This window comes from Hemitrygon akajei, chromosome 12 (genome assembly GCF_048418815.1).
Source record: "Hemitrygon akajei chromosome 12, sHemAka1.3, whole genome shotgun sequence".
Lineage (NCBI taxonomy): Eukaryota > Metazoa > Chordata > Chondrichthyes > Myliobatiformes > Dasyatidae > Hemitrygon > Hemitrygon akajei.
This window is the reverse complement of record NC_133135.1, coordinates 66,218,887-66,238,626: the sequence shown is the minus strand read 5'-3', so window position 1 is coordinate 66,238,626 and position 19,740 is coordinate 66,218,887. Positions and strand designations below refer to the sequence as shown.

General features: G+C 41.2%; 1 protein-coding gene across 3 annotated transcripts in view; it reads right to left on the bottom strand.

Moving 5' to 3' along the window:
• Positions 1-19,740, bottom strand: part of LOC140737135 (KN motif and ankyrin repeat domain-containing protein 4-like) — a 103,026-nt gene that overhangs the window by 7,230 nt on the left and 76,056 nt on the right. For all 3 annotated transcript variants that reach the window (XM_073063330.1, XM_073063328.1, XM_073063329.1), the window contains exons 4-9: positions 15,185-15,283; positions 14,981-15,092; positions 14,681-14,890; positions 13,026-13,113; positions 9,449-9,668; positions 7,790-7,932 (exon numbers count right to left, since the gene is read on the bottom strand). In XM_073063330.1, the coding sequence (XP_072919431.1) occupies positions 7,790-7,932; positions 9,449-9,668; positions 13,026-13,113; positions 14,681-14,890; positions 14,981-15,092; positions 15,185-15,283 (872 nt within the window). The remainder of the gene's footprint in view (positions 1-7,789; positions 7,933-9,448; positions 9,669-13,025; positions 13,114-14,680; positions 14,891-14,980; positions 15,093-15,184; positions 15,284-19,740) is intronic.

The window sequence follows — 19,740 nt, the reverse complement described above, 5'->3', positions numbered from 1 at the left end:
AAGGTTTATCTTGAGCATGAATTCGAATAGCTACACTACACGAGTGCTGAAGCCCTGGTGACAAATATCCCTTGACAAATCTATTCAGTCTCACCTTGAGACAACAATGTAAATCATGGAGACAAATCCACCTACCCAGGAATAAGAGTAACATAAATTGCTCAGCAATACAGTCTTTCATTAACATGGCTAATATAATACAATTCTCTGAATGCACTTATCAGTACACCAGACCAGCTTAGTTTTATCTCTATCATGATCAGAAGAATTCTGACACACCTTTGTCTCCTGGACAGTTTTTGTGTGCATTAGGTGTTGAGGATGTGGTGGTTTGCATGAGGAGGGAAGTGGCAGTCAGGGATTTATTAAATCTTTTGTCTTTTCCAGAGTTCTTTACTACTCGTTGGTCTGGATTCCTGCCAGATTTTTTTCTAACTTGCCCAACAAACTATGCAATAGAAGAGGGGAAGGAATGAAGCTAAAACTAGTCAATATGCAGGATCTGAGTATGGGCAGGTTTGACAGACTAACTCATTTTTTCACACCTGTTACTTCTATATTTCTGTTTTTTTTTAATCTTACAGCTAAAGCTAGAGCTTTGAGATGAAGTTCTTTTCATCAGTAACTGCTACCAGTCCTACTGAGTTCCCAACTTGCCAGAAGCCCATGCTTATAATAGCAACAAACTTAGTTTTCTCAAATCAAAGAATGACAGTGACAGAGTCGCTTCAGGACGTGAGGGAAACAACAGACCGTCGGTGGGTACAGTCTGTAAACATAACGCTCAGTGTGAACCAACTAATCTGATTAACTGGTTTTAAGACTTGTGCAACTGAGGAGCAGCATTCAGAGGTTACAAGATAATTCTATACATGTTGTCAGCTGGATACTTTTAAGACTTTTTCAAATTTTAAAGGTTGAAAGAAAATTCCTTCAGGCTTTCACTAGTCCTATTTGGATGAATGATAAAGATACGGGTGACTCTGTGAATTAATTCCATCTGATGCCTGTTCCTTCCCTGTGGGGAACTTATCATCCTGCCGCCACCTTTCTGCAGCTGAGATTTGGGACTCAGGAGTGTGAAACATCAGACACATAGCCCAAGATCTAGCATGAATCACGCACACTTAAAACAGAGAAGTCAAGGGAATGCGGACTACAAACTCCAGGGACTGATTTCACACATGCTTGAGTCCAGGCATCCCCTTTGTAAGAAACAGAGATTTAGCTACATGCTGCAAGATAAAGTCACACCTTATCTCTTGGCAAAGGATTGTACAGAGGATGCCAGAAATAATTAATTTTCCAGCCTTGAAACAGGATAATTATTCTTTATGAAAGAGGAATTGCCACAACTCTGGTAGCAAATTCACTGCCACCTGGGAAATATCCCTGAAGCCTTAAGGTGTGATGCCTGCATTACTGTGTAGGAGCTAGAAAGTTTTAAGACATAACTTGTAAACTACATTACTGTGTAAGAGCTAGAAAGTTACAAGACATAACTTGTAAACCATTTGCATAAAAACAGACGGTGCGGGAAATACTCAGCAGGTCAAACAGCATCAGTGGAGCAAACAACAGTGTTAAGGTTTCAAGTCGACGACCTTTCATCAGGACTGAATATTGTACTTTACTTTGTTCTACTCTGTAAACTTCTACAGATGTAGTGGTTGAAACAAAACCAAAAGAATCTCTAATAAGGTTTGTATGTCAGACTCATATGCTTAACCCTGTTATAAATCAGCCTCCCTGGAGGGTAGAATTGCAGAATTCTGTACAGTCACTACAGTCATTGAGCTTCTGGGCCAACTGGTCCATGCCAAACAATATTCCCTTCAAAACTCATCCAATTTGTTTGTTTCCTTAATCCTCTAAACATTTCCTATCCATGTATCTGTCCAAGTATCTTTCAAATGTTAATTACATATTTGCTTTACCCACTTTCTCTGGCACCTCATTTGATATACCATTTTGATGAAAAAGTTGCACTTTGGGTTCTTACTTAATTTCTCCCCTTCAATCTTTAGTTCTTGATTCACAAACAATGAGTAAAAAGACCCTATGTAAGCCCCTCTTGATTTTATGTACTGTATTTCTATAATATCACCCCTCATTCTTCTACACTTCAACAAAAACACAGCCCCAACCTGCTCAACCTCTCTCCATATCTCAGTCCATCGAGTCCCAGCAACTTGCTCGTAAATCTCTTCTACACTCTTTCCAGCATAATAGCATCTTTCTTATAGCAAAATGACTTAAACTCACCAACTGCTTGCACAACTTTAACATACCATCTAACTCAGTGCCCTGACTGATGGAGGCCAACATACTAAAGGCCTTCTTCTCTACCTGTGACACCACTCTCAGGAAACCATATACCTGTTTTCTTAGATCTCTCTGTTTTACAACATTCCCCAAGGCATTACCTTCAACAGTGAATGTCCAACCCTGACTTTTCTTCTCAAAATGCAACACCTCACATATATCCAAAGTTATACCCCAGAAAGGAGCACTTATTCCTAATCTGCCTCTCTTATACTCTTTGAATTAATGTGTGAGTAGTATTTGAATGCTCTGGGCCTGCACTTGCTGCAGTTTAGAAGAATGAGGAGACATCAGTAATGGTCAATAAACCAATTATCTGGAATCAAATGACCTTGCCTGGTGCCTCAGGGCTGGACGTGTCTGCACCTGCACCACCCTCCTACCCCTGGCACTCCTCTCTGCCACCTGTCCCACACCCCTCCCGTGCTGTTCCACATCCTTTGCTCCCACCAGAGTTACAAACGTGCTCTCTGCTCCATGTTGATAAATAATGTACTGTGCAAAAATCTGAAGCATCCTAACTATATATACGTGCCTATGAGGTTTGCACTGCTGTATGAGTTGCCACTTTCAGGGAACAATGGACTCAAACACCAAAATCCCTCTGGTCAACGACATTCCTTAGTGCCTTTCCATTTACTGTATGTCTTATGCCTTGACTTGTCAAAATGCATCACTTTACACTTGTCAGATTAATTCCATCTTCTATCATTCCACCTTAATTTTCCACCTGATTTAAATTCAGCCTTACTCTCCACAACACCATCTACCTTTGCATCATCCACTGATTGAGTCTTTGATGATGAAAAAAAGAGGCTGCGAGGTGAAAAATTTATAGACTGGATCTTAGATGCTAAAGACTGGACGTCTCAAGGAATGGCTGGAATAATGAGAGTCAAGAATGTGGAAAGTACAGTTACCTCAATAGGTTGTAAGACTGGGTGGACAATTTTGAAAACAGTGTGGTTGTTCAGCTATGTGATAATTGTATGATGAATGAACCTGTTGTGAGTTTGGACATTGGCAGTTAGCACATTGGGTAACCTTCAGTTACTGTGTGTTGGAATAATCAAGTCTACTGGTAATGTAACCATTGAAAGGGGGTTCCAGGGAATGGGTGACCAGGGTCAGATGGATCATATTGCAGAGATGAACATAAGAGGGAGTGTATCCTTGGGAGCTCATGTTATCAACAAAAATATATAAAGGTAAAGTTGGTCTGATTTATTCTCACTGACCAGGGAATAAAGTTTGAGGGTGGGCCAAAACAATGCATTTGATCATTCCAATATTTAATCGGAGCAACTTTTCAGCTCTTCTAGTACTGGATACTGTAGAAACATAGCAAACACATAATACAGGCCCTTCAGCCCACAATGCTGTGCTGAACATGTCCTTACCTTAGAAATTACCTAGGGTTACCCATATACCCATGAAGTTGTCATGCACTTTCGAAAGAGTAGAGGGATTAAATGAGGTGGGGTCATTGTGCTTTCAGATAATGTGGCTGAGGAACTAGAAGTAGATCAAAAAAAGGAGAGATTAGCAACAGAATAAACTCTTCTTTGGCTTCCAACTGGGTCCACGTATCAATTTTAACCGATGTTTCGATGGCGAGCTCTATCATCTTCATCAGGGATGATGCCCAGGCATGTCTGGCCTGGTGGTATTTTACACTCATCATCCATCCCTCCTGATTGGTTAGTCCTCATCCAATTGGTTTCCACTGACCCACCTGATTGGATGACAAACCAGTCAGGAGGGGTGGATGATGGGGGTATAAATACCACTGGACTAGACATGCCCAGGCATAATCCCTGATGATGATAGCAGAGTTTTCCATCAAAACAATCAATATCTATACTTGGCTGGAAGCCCGAGAAGAGTCTATTTGTCACATACACTGGGAAAGAATACATCCTTTTTCAGAATCAGAAGTTGGTAGAATAATAAAGGCTGTGCTGGCTTTCACCAAAAGCATCTGATATACCAAAATTCAGAGCAATTTAGGATGATTCTTTGAAAGGAAACTAAATGAATTCCCTGGCACTGATATTAGAGAGCTTCCCCATGTGCTGTTCCTTATTGTGGAGGGGAGGTTTGTGTGCCTTAATCATCCTGGGAGCTATACCAGCTGGGACTTCAGTCCCTGGTAGGTTCAACCTTGCTGGGCAGGTTCCAGGTGAAGGGCCAGACGAATACAGCACCTGGTCCTCCAGGTTGGGGGTTGGGTGTAGGGCCAGCAACCCTACCCTTGTAAAATCTTTACCGTTACAGAAACCGAAACAAGGAAATTTATTGATGACGGTGAGAGGAGTGATGCAGAACTGGGAACAGAAGTTATGATGGACGGAGATCAAAGCCACCAGGACATCTCCGGACTGAGAGCTAATCTTCTTTCACCCAAAGAAACTATCCATTTTGGATGCTGGAATGTTCGCCTGAGAAAATCAGAAACCAAGACTTGCTTACATCTTGCAATATGGAATCAATCTCAGTTTGTGTGAAAAGAAGACAATGGAGATGGCTGGGCCATGTAATGAGAATGCCAAATGATCAACTAGCAAAAGTAGCACTAAGGTGGACCCCACAGGGAAAGCGAAGTAGGGGCAGGCCCAAAGTGACGTGGTGAAGATCTGTGGAAGCAGAACTGAAAGAAGTAGGCATGAACTGGGTAACGGCGAGCAGCAGAGCGAAAGACCGGCAGAAATGGAAGGAACTTGTGGAGGCCCCATGTGCTACCTGGGCACTAAGGGTTCGGACAACGACGAGACGATATTAGAGAGCAGCATGAGAAATTTCTTCTGCTTAATCAGAAGATAGCTATTAACTAAAATCAGAACTCCAGCTCTTTGCACATTGTCTCTATGGAAAAGAAACTTAAGGTATTGTCCCAAAACTGGATCCATATTCTATAATTAACTGACAATATCAAAGGTTGCACATTATTAAATGTCTCTGCACTTTACATGTAAATACTGGAATGCATGTTGAACTCTCTACCATTTGTTAACTGTTATTTAGAAATCATAGTTCATTCTGGCAGTGTGGACATTGCTAACATTTATATTGATCAACCTTGGATTTGTTCAGGTGATAAGCCATCATACTGCAGTCCAAAATGTTAGGCAAATATGACGAAGACAACTGCAATATTTGACCAATACTGTTTAAAGCATAATGATATAACCATGTTACCCAGTGAACCTGGAACCTGATAACTTTCTGTGCATCCAGCCGGTGGAGGTCACTCCTTTGGCTCGTGCTGCCAAACTCTGCAAGCTTTGGTAGCCTGCTGCAGGGTAGACTGTAGATATTACATTCTGCAGCCTAAATAGTCCTCAACATGGAGGGTAGATGTTTAGTCTATGGGAAAAATTGTGGTTAAAGTGGCATTGCAACATGAATTTTGCTCTAGGTAATGCCAACAGCCAAGAATATTATTCATCCTGAGTCTGGTGGGTGGTGAAGAGGGTTTGATCACTCTCCTACATGAACCCACATCATTCTGCTCCACTTTTATTTTTAAATTTCAATAATAGTTCCACGTTCTGGCCTCTGGGGGCACAGTTCATTTTGTGTGAGCATCATTTCCTGTATGCAAGCCGTGTTTTATATAGTTTCATTCATGGATAAGTTGATTTGATTTGAAGCTTATGGTGGAATGACATCCATCTCCATCCCCTCTTTATTTGCTCTTAAAATAGCAAGATTGATGAGTCTGAAGTTTCTGGTAATATTGGCAAACATTTAGTAGGTATATTTTGAAGGAAGTATTATGTTTATCATTTGTTGCTACTAAGACATTGTGCCACAGCTTACTCTTGTTTACATGGCATAGTTATGGAGTGTTGCGTGTGTGTCTTATCTTGGTTAACACCAATAATCAACAGTATTAGTATATTCAACCACAGGGCAATTCTGTGTTGAATTTAATGTGTATTTTACATAGCTTTCTGCAGTTTCATAAGTTAATTCCGATTAAAAACTCTGAGGAAAGCTTTCATCATGGGTGACTTTGGAGAATGTGCTTCACTTGCTGCATGCATTGTTAAGGGCAATAAAATATACTTACTTAGTAGGCAGCTGTCGATCCCAGGGGATCGTGGGTCTGTGCCTCTGGTGGACTGTGTCCTCTCCAGGGTGCAAGCCTGGGCAGGAAGATTTGAAGAACCGGCTGTTGCCTGTGAAGTGGGAGGCCCCTCTCCACGTCACTGATGTAGTTCAAGGGAAGGGCAAGTGCCAACACAGCTTGGCACCAGTGTCGTCACAGAAGTTGTAAAGAACATCAAACTACCTTAGGGACCCTGGCTCCAGATTTCTTCCTCTGGGTTTACTCCTGAAGCCTTTCCCATGGGTGGGTATGGCCGCAAGGTAGCGGAGGTTTAAAATCAAAGTTACTCTTCTAGGCAGGCTGTTATCCAAGGCTGATGAGCTCCACCTGCCTGAAATACTTACTTATTCCTCTCAAATATACATCACGTTTTCTCGTGTTATCATATGCTACCCATGCATCTAACCAATGTAATAATCCGTCAGCTCTTTCCTGATGACTTGTCGGGCCGTGAGAGGATAGCCTTAATGGAAGCCGACTTCATGAACCACAGACGCAAAGTCAATCGTTCCTCCTAAGCATGCAGCACTTGCCACACATCACATATAATGTTACTCATATATTCTGTGACATAGTTTTCTTTCAAAAAACATCCAGTCTGCTTTTGAATGAACATGATTTGCTTCATCGTCTGGATAAGAAACCCATTTCGTAGTGTTAAAGTCGGTTGTGTTTGTGATAAGGCTTCTGACAATTAATTTTGAATTTACTTCTTTTCAGGGTCTGGACAAACTGAAACGTCATCATGATCTATGTTTCATGGTTCCTTAAGAATCCCCTAGATCATATATGTCAAACTCAAGGCCCGCGGGTTTGACACTCCTGCCCTAGATCAATGATCTTTTCACCTCTACTTCTCTTTCAATAAAACCTGCCTTATTTGGTGTAGGTGCTTGGTTGAGGAGCCAATAGTGAGAAGCTACCATCCATGGAATTATGTCTGAATGCCTCTAAGTCAGAATCCCACCTAAATGCAGTGATACCCTAGGACCAAGAATCACTGGCTGGCCTTTACAATCAATATCTGCATCTCCTTGATTCTTCCTAACCGCTCTCCAGTATTTCCTCTGGTAGTCCCCACATCCTTGCAATGGCAAGTTGACCAGATTTTGCATAGATGATTCCAACTGTGTCTGCACTACCGGTGAATAAAATATAATTACCTTTCTTCAATCTGTGCCCTTTAATATGCCAGTGAATACATGGCCTCATTCACTGAGGACTGCTGTAATGGCTGCAACATATTCTCCATCAAAACCCTTCACGCTAATTAATTCCTTTCAGTGAGAGGGAACACCTGGGGCCAATGAAGCGAATGATACGTTGATTCATTTTGCCATAATGAATTACCTGACTGGCTTGAACATTGACATTTCCCAAACGAAGAAGCTGCATGACCACCGCCACATCGTCGTCTGTTTCAACGGTGGCCAGTGAAGTGAGCATGGTGGCAGTGTATCCTGCCTTGTTCTGATGGTCTACGTTGCACACACCTGATCAACAACAAGAAATTTCAAGATGACGTCAATACGTTCATCAGAAAGTAAAGCAAGTTCCTCTTCTCATTCTCTTAAAAGAGTGTAAATGTGCACAAAATCTGAGGGTTCGCTCACAGCAACTGGGTGGCAAAATACATAATGTGGTGCTGAATAAGGAGAATGCCTGGTGCCTTTCCTCAGGCCACATCCACACTAGACCGGATAATTTTGAAAATGCCGGTTTTGCGTAAAAACGATAGGTGTTCACACTATGCTTTTTAAAAAATATCTCTGTCCACATTGAAATGGAGGTTTCGGGGTATCTCCTCCTACTGTGCATGCGCAGGACACATCTACCGAAAACAAGCGACATGTTTGGTGTCGAATCTCACTGTGAAAGTGCGTGTTTGTGTAGTTACAGACTAGAAAAACTTAAGCGACGGACAGCTGTTGGCTCTCGCGCAGGAGAACTTAAAAGTAAAAAAAAAACAAATACTGGAGCGTACGGAGGCAACCGACAGGGAGTTCACGGACAGATTGACCCGGCTGACGATAAACATTGAAAAACTGACTAACTCTGTTGCATTAATAAAGCCCCTTGTTAAATGTGTAAAACATGTCTGCATCAGTGTTATCTTGTATTTCCATACAATGTTACAATGGCTGTTACACATCTATTGTCAGAGAAGTACTTACATAAATAGGTAAACCACCTTCATACAAGGACAGAAAACCGGGCAAAGTGAGTATACTTATTTATTCAGTAAGTTATGGGTCAAAGTATTTAGTGAGTACATTTCTAATTCTTCTGGCTTCAGTCTCGTTGCCGTTTGTTCTGAAATTGTTAGGTTGCGTTCAAGAAAACAATGAAATAGCACACTGTCGTCTGATAGTGTTTTCAGAAGTCTCCGGTTACCCCGTCCTCACTGATCCAGCCAATCCTGCGTTTTCAAAAATACACACTTTGGAAAGTGTTTCTGTAAAGCTTTGGTTTCGGGGGATGAAAACGTCGTTTTAGTGTGGAGGGAGGGTAAAAACTAAGAGAAAAAGCTTTGGTTACGGATTTATCCGGCGTAGTGCGGACGTAGCCTTAGTTTTATTGAACCAATTGGTCTCAGATGGGGCTTACCAGATGACTACTTGAACTATGGGTTTTGTATTGTTCTTGTGGACATCCCATCATTCTCATTTGCACTGCAACTTTTATATAAAAGTTGAGAATGAGGTCTTTCATTGATTCAGTTGTTGGATCAAAGTATTTAAATCACAGCGGTAGCAATATAATAGGCTTTTAGATCTCTGTGCCCATTGGCCATTCAAGGTTGATTTTAGCTCCACTTACCTACTCCCTTTTTTTCCGAACCTATCAAGGATCTATTGATCTCAGTTCTGAAGTTTTTTGTGGACCTCACCTCAACAGCATTTTGGGGGAAAAGTGCCTCAAATTTCTCCTAGTCTTTCTAAGGGATTTTTTTCTGTAGATAAACTGCTTCTATACTTCAGCCCTTCAAAATAAAACATCTCTTTGTACCTGTGTCCAGTAGGAGTTTCACGATGTGAAAGTTGGAGTGGGAGATACTGTAATGGAGAGCAGTGTTCTGATTGTCATCTGCCAAATTCACAATAAAGTGAAGTAGATCTGGTGACATTTCTTGAAGTTCTTGGAGAAAGCATTGAACTCTGTCCGAAGCTGCAGATTTCTGACTGGAAATCTGGAACCACTCCCATTGAACTGTCCTCAAGTTCTGCCTCTGGGGAAACAGAACATTGAACAAAACATCATAACAAAAACATGTTTTCAATATTATCAAACACTAATCTTTGCAGATTCCTCCCCTTCTCTCCTGAAGGATTTGAAAATGTGGCTCCCTAGAAAGCAATATAAAGACCACATCTTACAGCAAGGAGCAAACACGAGGAAATCTGCAGATGTTGGAAATTCAATCAACAACACACACAAAATGCTGGTAGAACACAGCAGGCCAGGCAGCATCTATAGGGAGAAGCGATGTCGACGTTTCGGGCCGAGACCCTTCGTCAGGACTAACCGAAAGGAAAGATAGTAAGAGATTTGAAAGTAGAGGGGGGAGGGGGAAATGCGAAATGATAGGAGAAGACCGGAGGGGGTGGGATGAAGCTAAGAGCTGGAAAGGTGATTGGCGAAAGTGATACAGAGCTAGAGAAGGGAAAGGATTATGGGATGGGAGGCCTCAGGAGAAAGAAAGGGGGGGAAGCACCAGAGGGAGATGGAGAACAGGCAAACAACTAAATATGTCAGGGATGGGGTAAGAAGGGAAGGATGGGCATTAACGGAAGTTAGAGAAGTCAATGTTCATGACATCAGGTTGGAGGCTACCCAGCCGGTATATAAGGTGTTGTTCCTCCAACCTGAGTTTGGATTCATTTTGACAATAGAGGAGGCCATGGATAGACATATCAGAATGGGAATGGGATGTGGAATTAAAATGTGTGGCCACTGGGAGATCCTGCTTTCTCTGGCGGACCGAGCGTAGGAAAAGGCCACACCGGGAGCACCGGATGCAGTATACCACACCAGCCGACTCACAGGTGAAGTGTCGCCTCACCTGGAAGGACTGTCTGGGGCCCTGAATGGTGGTGAAGGAGGAAGCGTAAGGACAGGTGAAGTACTTGTTCCGTTTACAAGGATAAGTGCCAGGAGGGAGATCGGTGGGAAGGGATGGGGGGGACGAGTGGACAAGGGAGTCGCGTAGGGAGCGATCCCTGCGAAAAGCAGAAAGGAGGAGGGGAGGGAAAAATGTGTTTGGTAGTGGGATCCCGTTGGAGGTGGCGGAAGTTACGGAGAATTATATGTTGGACCTGGAGGCTGGTGGGGTGGTAGGTAAAGACAAGGGGAACCCTATCCCGAGTGGGGTGGCGGGTGGATGGGTGAGGGCAGATGTGCGGGAAATGGGAGAGATGCGTTTGAGAGCAGAGTTGATGGTGGACGAAGGGAAGCCCCTTTGCTTAAAAAAGGAAAACATCTCCTTCGTCCCGGAAAGGGCTGTTTTTGCCCCTGAAATGAAAGGTTTTATGTTCACGTCCTGCTAACATGAGGGAACGTTAATGCTGGTGATTGACGTTTTGAAGTAACATTAAGGTGAGAGCCTGCGTGCTCTTCAGAATTTTCAAGAAATTCCATGACACAATTTGGAAAAAGACAAGGTCTTAGTCAACACCTTGTCTGCCAATCAAAAGATTTACAGGTCACTTATATCACTGCTGATTTTGAGGCTTAGTTATGACAAATAAACTGCCAAATTTACTTTCCTTATGACTCAAAATTACACCACGGACATTATAGATCAAGTTCATATTTTGTATTAATTCTTAGGATGCAACTAATCAATACAAGGTCATACTTATTGAAAATCATGGCAGTTGTAAGATGGTGGTCCTAGAGATTTTCAGAGCACTTTAACAGTCACCATGCAAATCAGTCACTTGCCTTTGATATTCACACTTGCCTGTAACTTAGCAAAATCTTACAATGCAAAATTGGCTCCATACAGACTGGGGAGGGCCAGTGTAAGGCAATGCCTTAATGATTAAAATTGACGAGTTCTATCCTCAGCATTAACTTGAGAGATCACACCCAGTTACCACCCCAAACTTACTAAACAACTTCGGATAAGTAAAAATAATAGCATTTATAATTTATTATAAAATTAGTGAAAATACTTCCAAAAAATAAGTTCATTTTTTAATTGCTTAGAAACACTAAATGCTGGGATATCTAGAAAGGTTTGTGTTCCTTGACTGAATTGCATGCGAAGTACCATGGCAGGCCAGTTCTGAGTGTAACTATCAACTTCTTGTAAATTTGAAACTTCAGTCAACACTCCGTGGTTCCAAAGAAGTTGAGGTGGGGAGTGGTTGCAATATCATAGTTCTAAGCAAAATTTCTGGCTGTTCAATAGGAAATTACAGTTGCCGTATTTGGTTGGAGTCACATGTTGTAAACATGACTATCTTGTCCATTAAAACAGTTGAAATTTGACAATAATCCAGCAACACTCATTTTTAAACTGTCATCCAAGTACCATCAAGACTTACTCTTTTAGCTTTGCAAGCTATGATGTTTTTTTTTTGATGCCTCAGTATCTGGGCCAATACCATACTGATAGATAGATAGATAGATACTTTATTCATCCCCATGGGGAAATTCAACTCTTTTCCCATGTCCCATACACTTGTTGTAGCAAAACTAATTACATACAATACTTAACTCAGTAAAAAATATGATATGCATCTAAATCACTATCTCAAAAAGCATTAATAATAGCTTTTAAAAAGTTCTTAAGTCCTGGCGGTAGAATTGTAAAGCCTAATGGCATTGGGGAGTAACTGCCAACTAAGAGATCCACATATATCATATCTCCAGGATTTCCATCACACAGAAAAAAGATATGCTGAACCATTAAGGGGGTCATAAAGCAGGCCTTGGTCAGAGGGGTAGATTTTAAGAGGTGTCCCAAAAGAGAAGGGCAAGAAGATGAAATGAATCAGCCAAGGTAATAGTAATACGCAGGTTTAAAGATGTCAAAGGCACTTAACAGTTACCAATATCACAGCTCAGCCTAATCTTGTTGTCCTTCAAGTTTTACTATTTATATTCTGGATTATTGAGTGGCAACAGGAACTGTGAATCCTGTGAAGTCTGATTTTTATAACATTCCTACTTGATTATAACTTAGAAACAATGACTTTACCCACTTTTGCATTTGGCTTGAGAGAGCTGTCTGTGCCTCAAGTTCCTCCCAGATGGTTCACCTGGAGCCAGTGGTAATGGCAAAATAAGTTTGTTGGCTGCCAACAGATGAATTCAGTAGATTTACCTCATTTGACAGGATCTGAATGGATTTGCCAGGGACTAACGTCATTCAAACCTCTTCAAAATTCAGTACAAAGGTAATAACAACCCAAAACAAGGGTTAAACCTTGAACCTTTGTGGGCCTTATTACCACAGTGGACAATGAACTCATCATGATTCATCATTTTCAACTGCAATGTTTAATCATTAGTTAAATATTTAATGCATTCTGCTTTGACTCAAGCAATTAAACATAAAAGAGGAAAAATACCGTACCACGCCTTTGTCTTCTGTGGTTCCCAACTCGCTGAGGTGAAGCTTCAGGTTTTGACAAACCAAGTGTAAGCTTGGCTTTGATTCATGCCTGACAAGAGCAAGACAAACTAAACTGCGTTAATTATAGTGGAATGGGCACATGATCTGATAACTTTACCCAATCAAGCCGGTGTAATGGTCATAAATTTGATGTACAGTATGTATACGTACAAGCTTATCTTATTACACACGGGCTAGAATTGGACAGTCTGTAATGGTCTCGCATACCACAAAATTCCAGAAAAGGATCAGGACCAGAGTCATCTGGTTACGATATCAGAATATCAGATCTGATTCTGATATGGGTCTCTATTGTGGACTGAGAGTGGGAAGGGGACAGGGAGAGTGGAATCATGGTTGGGAAAAGGGGAAGGGAGGGAGCAGGATGTTAGTGAGACATTTTGTAATAGTCAAAAACCAAATTGTTTGAAATCAAATGACCTTGCTTGGTGTCTCAGGACTGGTTGTTTCTGCACCTGCACTATCCCCCCCACCCCTGGCACTTTTCCTCTGCCGTCTGTCCCTCACCCCTTCTGCGGTGCTCCACCCTCGTTGGTCCCAACATCTTTTGCTCCTGCCAGATTTCCAAATTTGCTCTCTGCTCCACACTGACAAATACAGTCCTGTGCAGAAGTCTTAGGCACCCTGGCCATAAATATGTGCCTAAGAGTACTGTATATAAGGAGAGGAAATGTCTATCAAGGCCCTCGACTATGTTAGCATTCCATAAGCGCTTGACTGACCGGCATCCATTCCATCTCTCCTCATGGCCATGGCAAATGGAAAAATTAGTTGATCTTAATCTAAGAAGTCAGTTGTACCAACTCTGCAGCTCTTGGGGAAAGGAATTCATCACTGATGCACACTCTCTCCCATTTTTCAGGTTCCCCATAACTCATCACTGGCCACTTTCTGGACAGGACTTAATCACTGGTTCAGTGTTATCCTTTTCTCAGGGTTAAAACCGATCTAATCAACCACTTTAACTTGCTCATGGCATGGTTGCCAATGGTGAGCTTGCATTTAGGACCAAGTTGTTGTTCTATGAACAGTCATGTTTGTACGACAGCCTATGGCAGATACCATTAATAACCTATCCAAATTGCTTCAATTTAGAAATGTAAGGTGAATTATCCATGTTTCCAAGTGGGGAAGGAAAGAATCCAATGAAACAGCTGAGGAACAAAATTTGCAGGTTGTTTGCATGATCTGAACAATCTGTGTGCAGATTGTTCTATTACTCAGTCTGTAATGCTTCAATAATGTAATATAGGCATGTTAAAGGAGTTAACATGCATGATCAGAACCGGACTGATTCTATTATTGGCCTTTATTCAGCTTCTCCACATCCTTCCAGGAAGTTGTCTTTCGGTCTGATTTTGTCCTGTCAAAGATGCACACCCGCTCACCATTAATAGTGTAACTTGTGCCCCACCCTCTGATCATTTGAATTAATGCTTGGAAACTGAGATTGATCAGCATTTCACACATATATCAGGTAGAACTGAAGTGAGGTAACTCTCTGGGGTTCTGGTTCTATGTCATCCATTTGCTTGCAGTGCTTGATAGTTTTGAATCACATTTCATCATCATAAATGTCAGAACAATTACTGTACCTTTTAGTGCAATGTTGCGTAATAGTGACTGCGGCATTACTTGACGATGGATGGACCTCTTCACATCTCGTTCTCTCTGCATCTTTTGATAATTCTGCTTTGTTGACAGTATGCTGGGTTTGATTTCCTTTCTTGATACCTTCCTTTTCCAAGTCACTGTCTGCACCTCCTTCTGATGAGTTGGAATCTTCGCTTGATGTGGTTTCATAACTTGAAAGCAAAAATCCTTGTTCAAGAATTTTTGCACATCACAGGTCTTGAATGACCAGAAAACATTATTTAACATTATTAAATGCTCACCCGCCATTTACCCCAATAAACTGAAGATTTTTTTTGGCTGAAGAACCACTTGATTTGATATTTCCACTGTTCTTTTTCATAATAGATTTAAGAGATGCAGACGGAATCACAGCTATAGATAAAGAAAGAAAACATTGCTTGGTTATGGCTGTGGTTGTTTCACAACCAAATTAATAGCTTTACTTGGCTTTAAAGGGATCAGACCTGCATCACTGATGCACATTTCCAGCTGGAGGTCAGCCCTGAAGTCCAAAGATTCGGAGCGTGGTGACACTGGCTCTGCACGATGCATGGTTTTGATTTCTGAAATACAATACAATTACTTCAAGAGGAATTCAAGGATCAAAAACCTTTCATGAGCACTGGTCACATTCATGAACTGCAGTCTGACTTGTAAGAATATATATTAGGATGTGAACAGGTTTTTCTTTATATTTCTGCCTCTTCACCTTTCTCCTTCTTCCCTTCCTCACTCCTCAGATCTCTCTCATGGTTAATTCAGCCAACTAAATGTGCTGGATTAAAATACCGTAATTTTTAATCAATACATATCCCGAAGGGAGAAAAATAAAGCAATCTTAAGAGACACCAAGTTCAATACCATTTTTGCTGAATTATTTACCCTATTTAGGGTGGCAGTTAAGGTATTTAACTTTATTTTTTTAACACTCAGAGCATGTAGAAACTTGTCACTTGTATAAGACGTTGCTAATACCTCACTTGGAGCACTGTGTGCATTTCTGGTCACCATGCTATAGGAAAGGTAGGCAAGGATGATGCCAGGACTAGATGGTTTGAGTTATAAGTAGAATCTAGATAGGCTGTGACTGCTTTCCCTGGAGAGAAGGAGAATGATGGGTGACCTAAAACAGGTTTATGAAATCACGAGGGGCATGGATAAGGTGGATAGCAGGATAGCAGAGTCTAAAACTAGAGAGCATAGCTATAAGGTGAGATGGGAAAGATTGCCAGCATGAGGGGCAAATTTTTTCCATAAAGAGGGTGGTGAGTAGATGGATTGAGCTGGGTGTAAAAATGGTCGTGGAAGGTAAAGTTACAACATTTAAAAGATTTTGAACAGGTTGATGGGTAGGAAAGGTTCAGATGGATAGGGACCAAATAGTACTAGCTGAGCTCGTTTCCCTGGTTGGCAAAGATGAGTTAAGTTGATGGGCCTGCATCCACGCTGTACTGATCCAACTCTTGAGTTTTCCATTTCCAAATGCTACATCGAGAATGAGGAAAAAACGTAGTTATGATGTCCATTTTTCTTTAAACCACACATCCCTACTTCTTTCTTGTTCAGGTGATTAATTTTCCAGTTTTGTGTTTGCCCTTCTCAAAACAAAGCTTCCCAGCTCTGCAGAAGGGCTCCTGACCTGAAATGCTGGCTCAGTCTCACTCTCCGCAGATACTAACCCAGGAAGTATTTCCAGTATCTTCTGTTCTTAGTTGAGATGTTTCAAAGATGGGATTAGAACTGCAAGGTACTTACACTCAATGGCTGCTTTATTCTTTCATACCCAATAAAGTAGGCACTGAGTGTGTTTTTGTGGTCTTCTGTTGCCACAGCCCAACAACTTCAAGGTCTGACATGTTGTGCATTCAGGGATGTTCTGCACACCACCGTTGAAATGCATGGTTATTTGAGTTACTGTTTCTTTTCTATCAGCTTGAACCAGTCAGACTATTCTCCTCCGACTTCTCTTATTAATAAGGCATTTTCACCACTTACTAGATTTTTTTAAATTTTTCGAATCATTCTCTGTAAGCTCTAGAGACTGCTGTGTGTGAAAATTGCAGGAGATCAGTAGATTCTGAGATACTCAAACCACCCCGTATGGCGCCAACAATCATTCCACAGTCAAAATCACTTAGATCACATTTCTTCCTAATTCTGTTGTTTGGCCTGAATGACAGCTGAACCTCTTGACCAAGTCTGCCTGCTTTAATGCATTTTCAAATATCAGGATGTCCACTTTACTGGCAGTCAAAAACAAATACTTCCTCTCACATTGCCTAGGAACACATATAAATTGACAAAATTAATTTCATGCTGGATAGTCAAATGATAAGAATTCTCAACCTCAGCAAGTATTGAAGAATTTTGGCTGTTTCCATCGGAAGATAATTATAATTCATTTGCAAGAGGTGTGTAGAATTATGAGAAGACAACAGACACAGAATTCATTAATGGATATACACTGATACACAGTTAACTCCAAGATATTAAGAGCAGAGAACAGGAGAAATAAGATATACAATGGGATATAGATAAGTCAGTTGGAATTAGGAAATGCAGGAGAACATGTATAAATACTTAAATATCTTAGAAACTTTTCCTTCATCCACGTCACTGAGGGAAAATGAGTATTGGGTACAACTACTTATGATGTGATGTTAAATCCTGTTTCTACCCAGTGCCACTGCTCACAAGGAATTTAATCCATAGGCTGGTTCTGTTCCAGTGTTATGATTTCTACATTATTTCATTTAATCTCGCCTGAATTTAAATCAAGTTTTCACAGGTAGAAAGTCATTATGCTAATCCATCTGTGCCCCAGCTGGTAGCAGGTCTGCTCTCCTGCACTTTTTCCAGACTCTTTGCCAAAACAAATCATTTTGACAGTTTAATTGTCAGCAAGGATACCAGATTGTCAAACTTAAAATAACTAAAGCATGATAAATAGATGCCTTGCTGAAACACAATTCATCTATTTTTCTTCCTGGCTCTGCAAAAATGTAATTTTTGTTAATATTTTCCAAAGTTCAAATTAAATTTTAGTATCAAAGTACATATACATCATGAGATTCATTTTCTTGTGGGCATACATACAGGGTAGCAACTTGCTACAATATACATAATACCTTTGGTGGCAAAAGAGCAAAAAAGACTGCAATTGTTGGAGAAGTCTGAATTGCAACAAAAAGTGCGGCAGACTCATCGGGTCAGGCCCATCAATGTTTTAGAAAACAGGACAAGTGTTTCAGATTGGTAACATTTCATCACAACGAGGTGATCCTCAGTGACGATCTCTTCTGTTAGATAACATCCTCTTAATACTTCCTTTCTTCATTTTTGTCTGAGATGCACTGTGCCTTGAAGTTCGTATGGTATTACAAGTTAAACAATATACCACAGCAATCTGACGTTGCAATTGGATTTAGGAATGTAGTGGAGTAATGGCATGAAAACTGGAAGGCTATTTAAGATTGAAGAAGGATTTGAACTGTGAATGGACAACCTTCTCTGTACAAGAGACAAAATTTAAAAACACTGCTAATACAGGACTGAAAGTGTTATATCTGAACGCAAGCAGTATATGGAATAAGGTGATGATCTTGTAGCACAGTTAGAGATTGACAGGCACGATGTTGTTGGCATCACTGAGTTGTGGCTGAAAGAAGATCATAGTTGGGAGCTTAACATCCAAGGACACACATTGTATCAAAAAGACAGGCAGATAGATGGAGGGGGTGGGGTGGCTCTGCTGGTAAAAAGTGAAATCAAATCCTCAGAAGGAGGTATCATAGGAAAATGTAGAATTCCTGTAGGTAGGGTTAAGAAATGGTAAGGGTGAAAAGACCCTGATGGGAGTTATGCAACACACACAAGCTGCTGGAGGAACTCAGCAGGCCAGGCAGCAGAAATGGAAAAGAGTACAGACTGCTGATATCCTCCAGCATTTTGTGTGTGTTGCTTGGATTTCCAGCATCTGCAGATTTTCTCTAGTTTCCGATGGGAGATAAACACAGATGTCTGAACAGTAGCCAGGATGTGGGCTACAAATTACAATGGAAGATAGAAAAGGGATGTTAAAAGGGCAATGGTATGATGTCATAGGAGATTTCACTATGCAGGTACATTGGGAAAAATGAAACTGGTGCTGTATTTGGATTCTAAGAGAGAAACAATTTATAGAATGCCTATGAATTGACATTTTAGAGCAGCTTGTGGTTGAGTCCACTACGGAAAAGGCTATTCTGTAATGGGTGATGTATATAAAACAGATTTGATTAGGAACATAGAAATCTACAGCACAGAACAGGCCATTCGGCCCACAATGTTGTGCCGACCATGTAACCTGCTCTAGAAACTGCCTAGAATTTCCCCAGCGCATTGCCCTCTATTTTTCTAAGCTCCATTTACCTATCTAAGAATGTCTTAAATGTCCCTATTGTATTCGCCTCTACCACTTTCACTGGCAGTGTGTTCCATGCACCCACCACTCTCTGTGTGAAAAACTTACCTCTGACATCTCCCTTGTACCTGCCTCCAAACACCTTAAGACTATGCCCCCTCGTGTTAGCCTTTTCAGCCCTGGGAAAAAGCCTCTGGCTATCCACACAATCAATGTCCCTCATCATCTTATGCACCTCTATCAGGTCACCTCTTATCTTCTGTCACCCCAAGGAAAAAAGATCAAGTTCACTCAACCTATCCAGGCAATATCTTGTAGATCTTCTCTGCTCACTTTCTATAGTATCTACATCCTTCCTATAGTGAGGTGACCAGAACTGAACACAGTACTCCAAGTGGGGTCTAACCAAGGTCTTATATAGCTGTAACATCACCTCACCGTTCCTGAACTTAATCCCGCAGCTGATGATGGCCAACACACCTTCTTAACAACACTGTCAACCTGAGAAGCAGCTTTGAGTGTTCTGTGGACACAAACCCAAGATCCTCCACACTGCCAACAGTCTTACATTAATACTATATTCTGGCTTCAAATTTTACCTACCGAAATTAACCACTT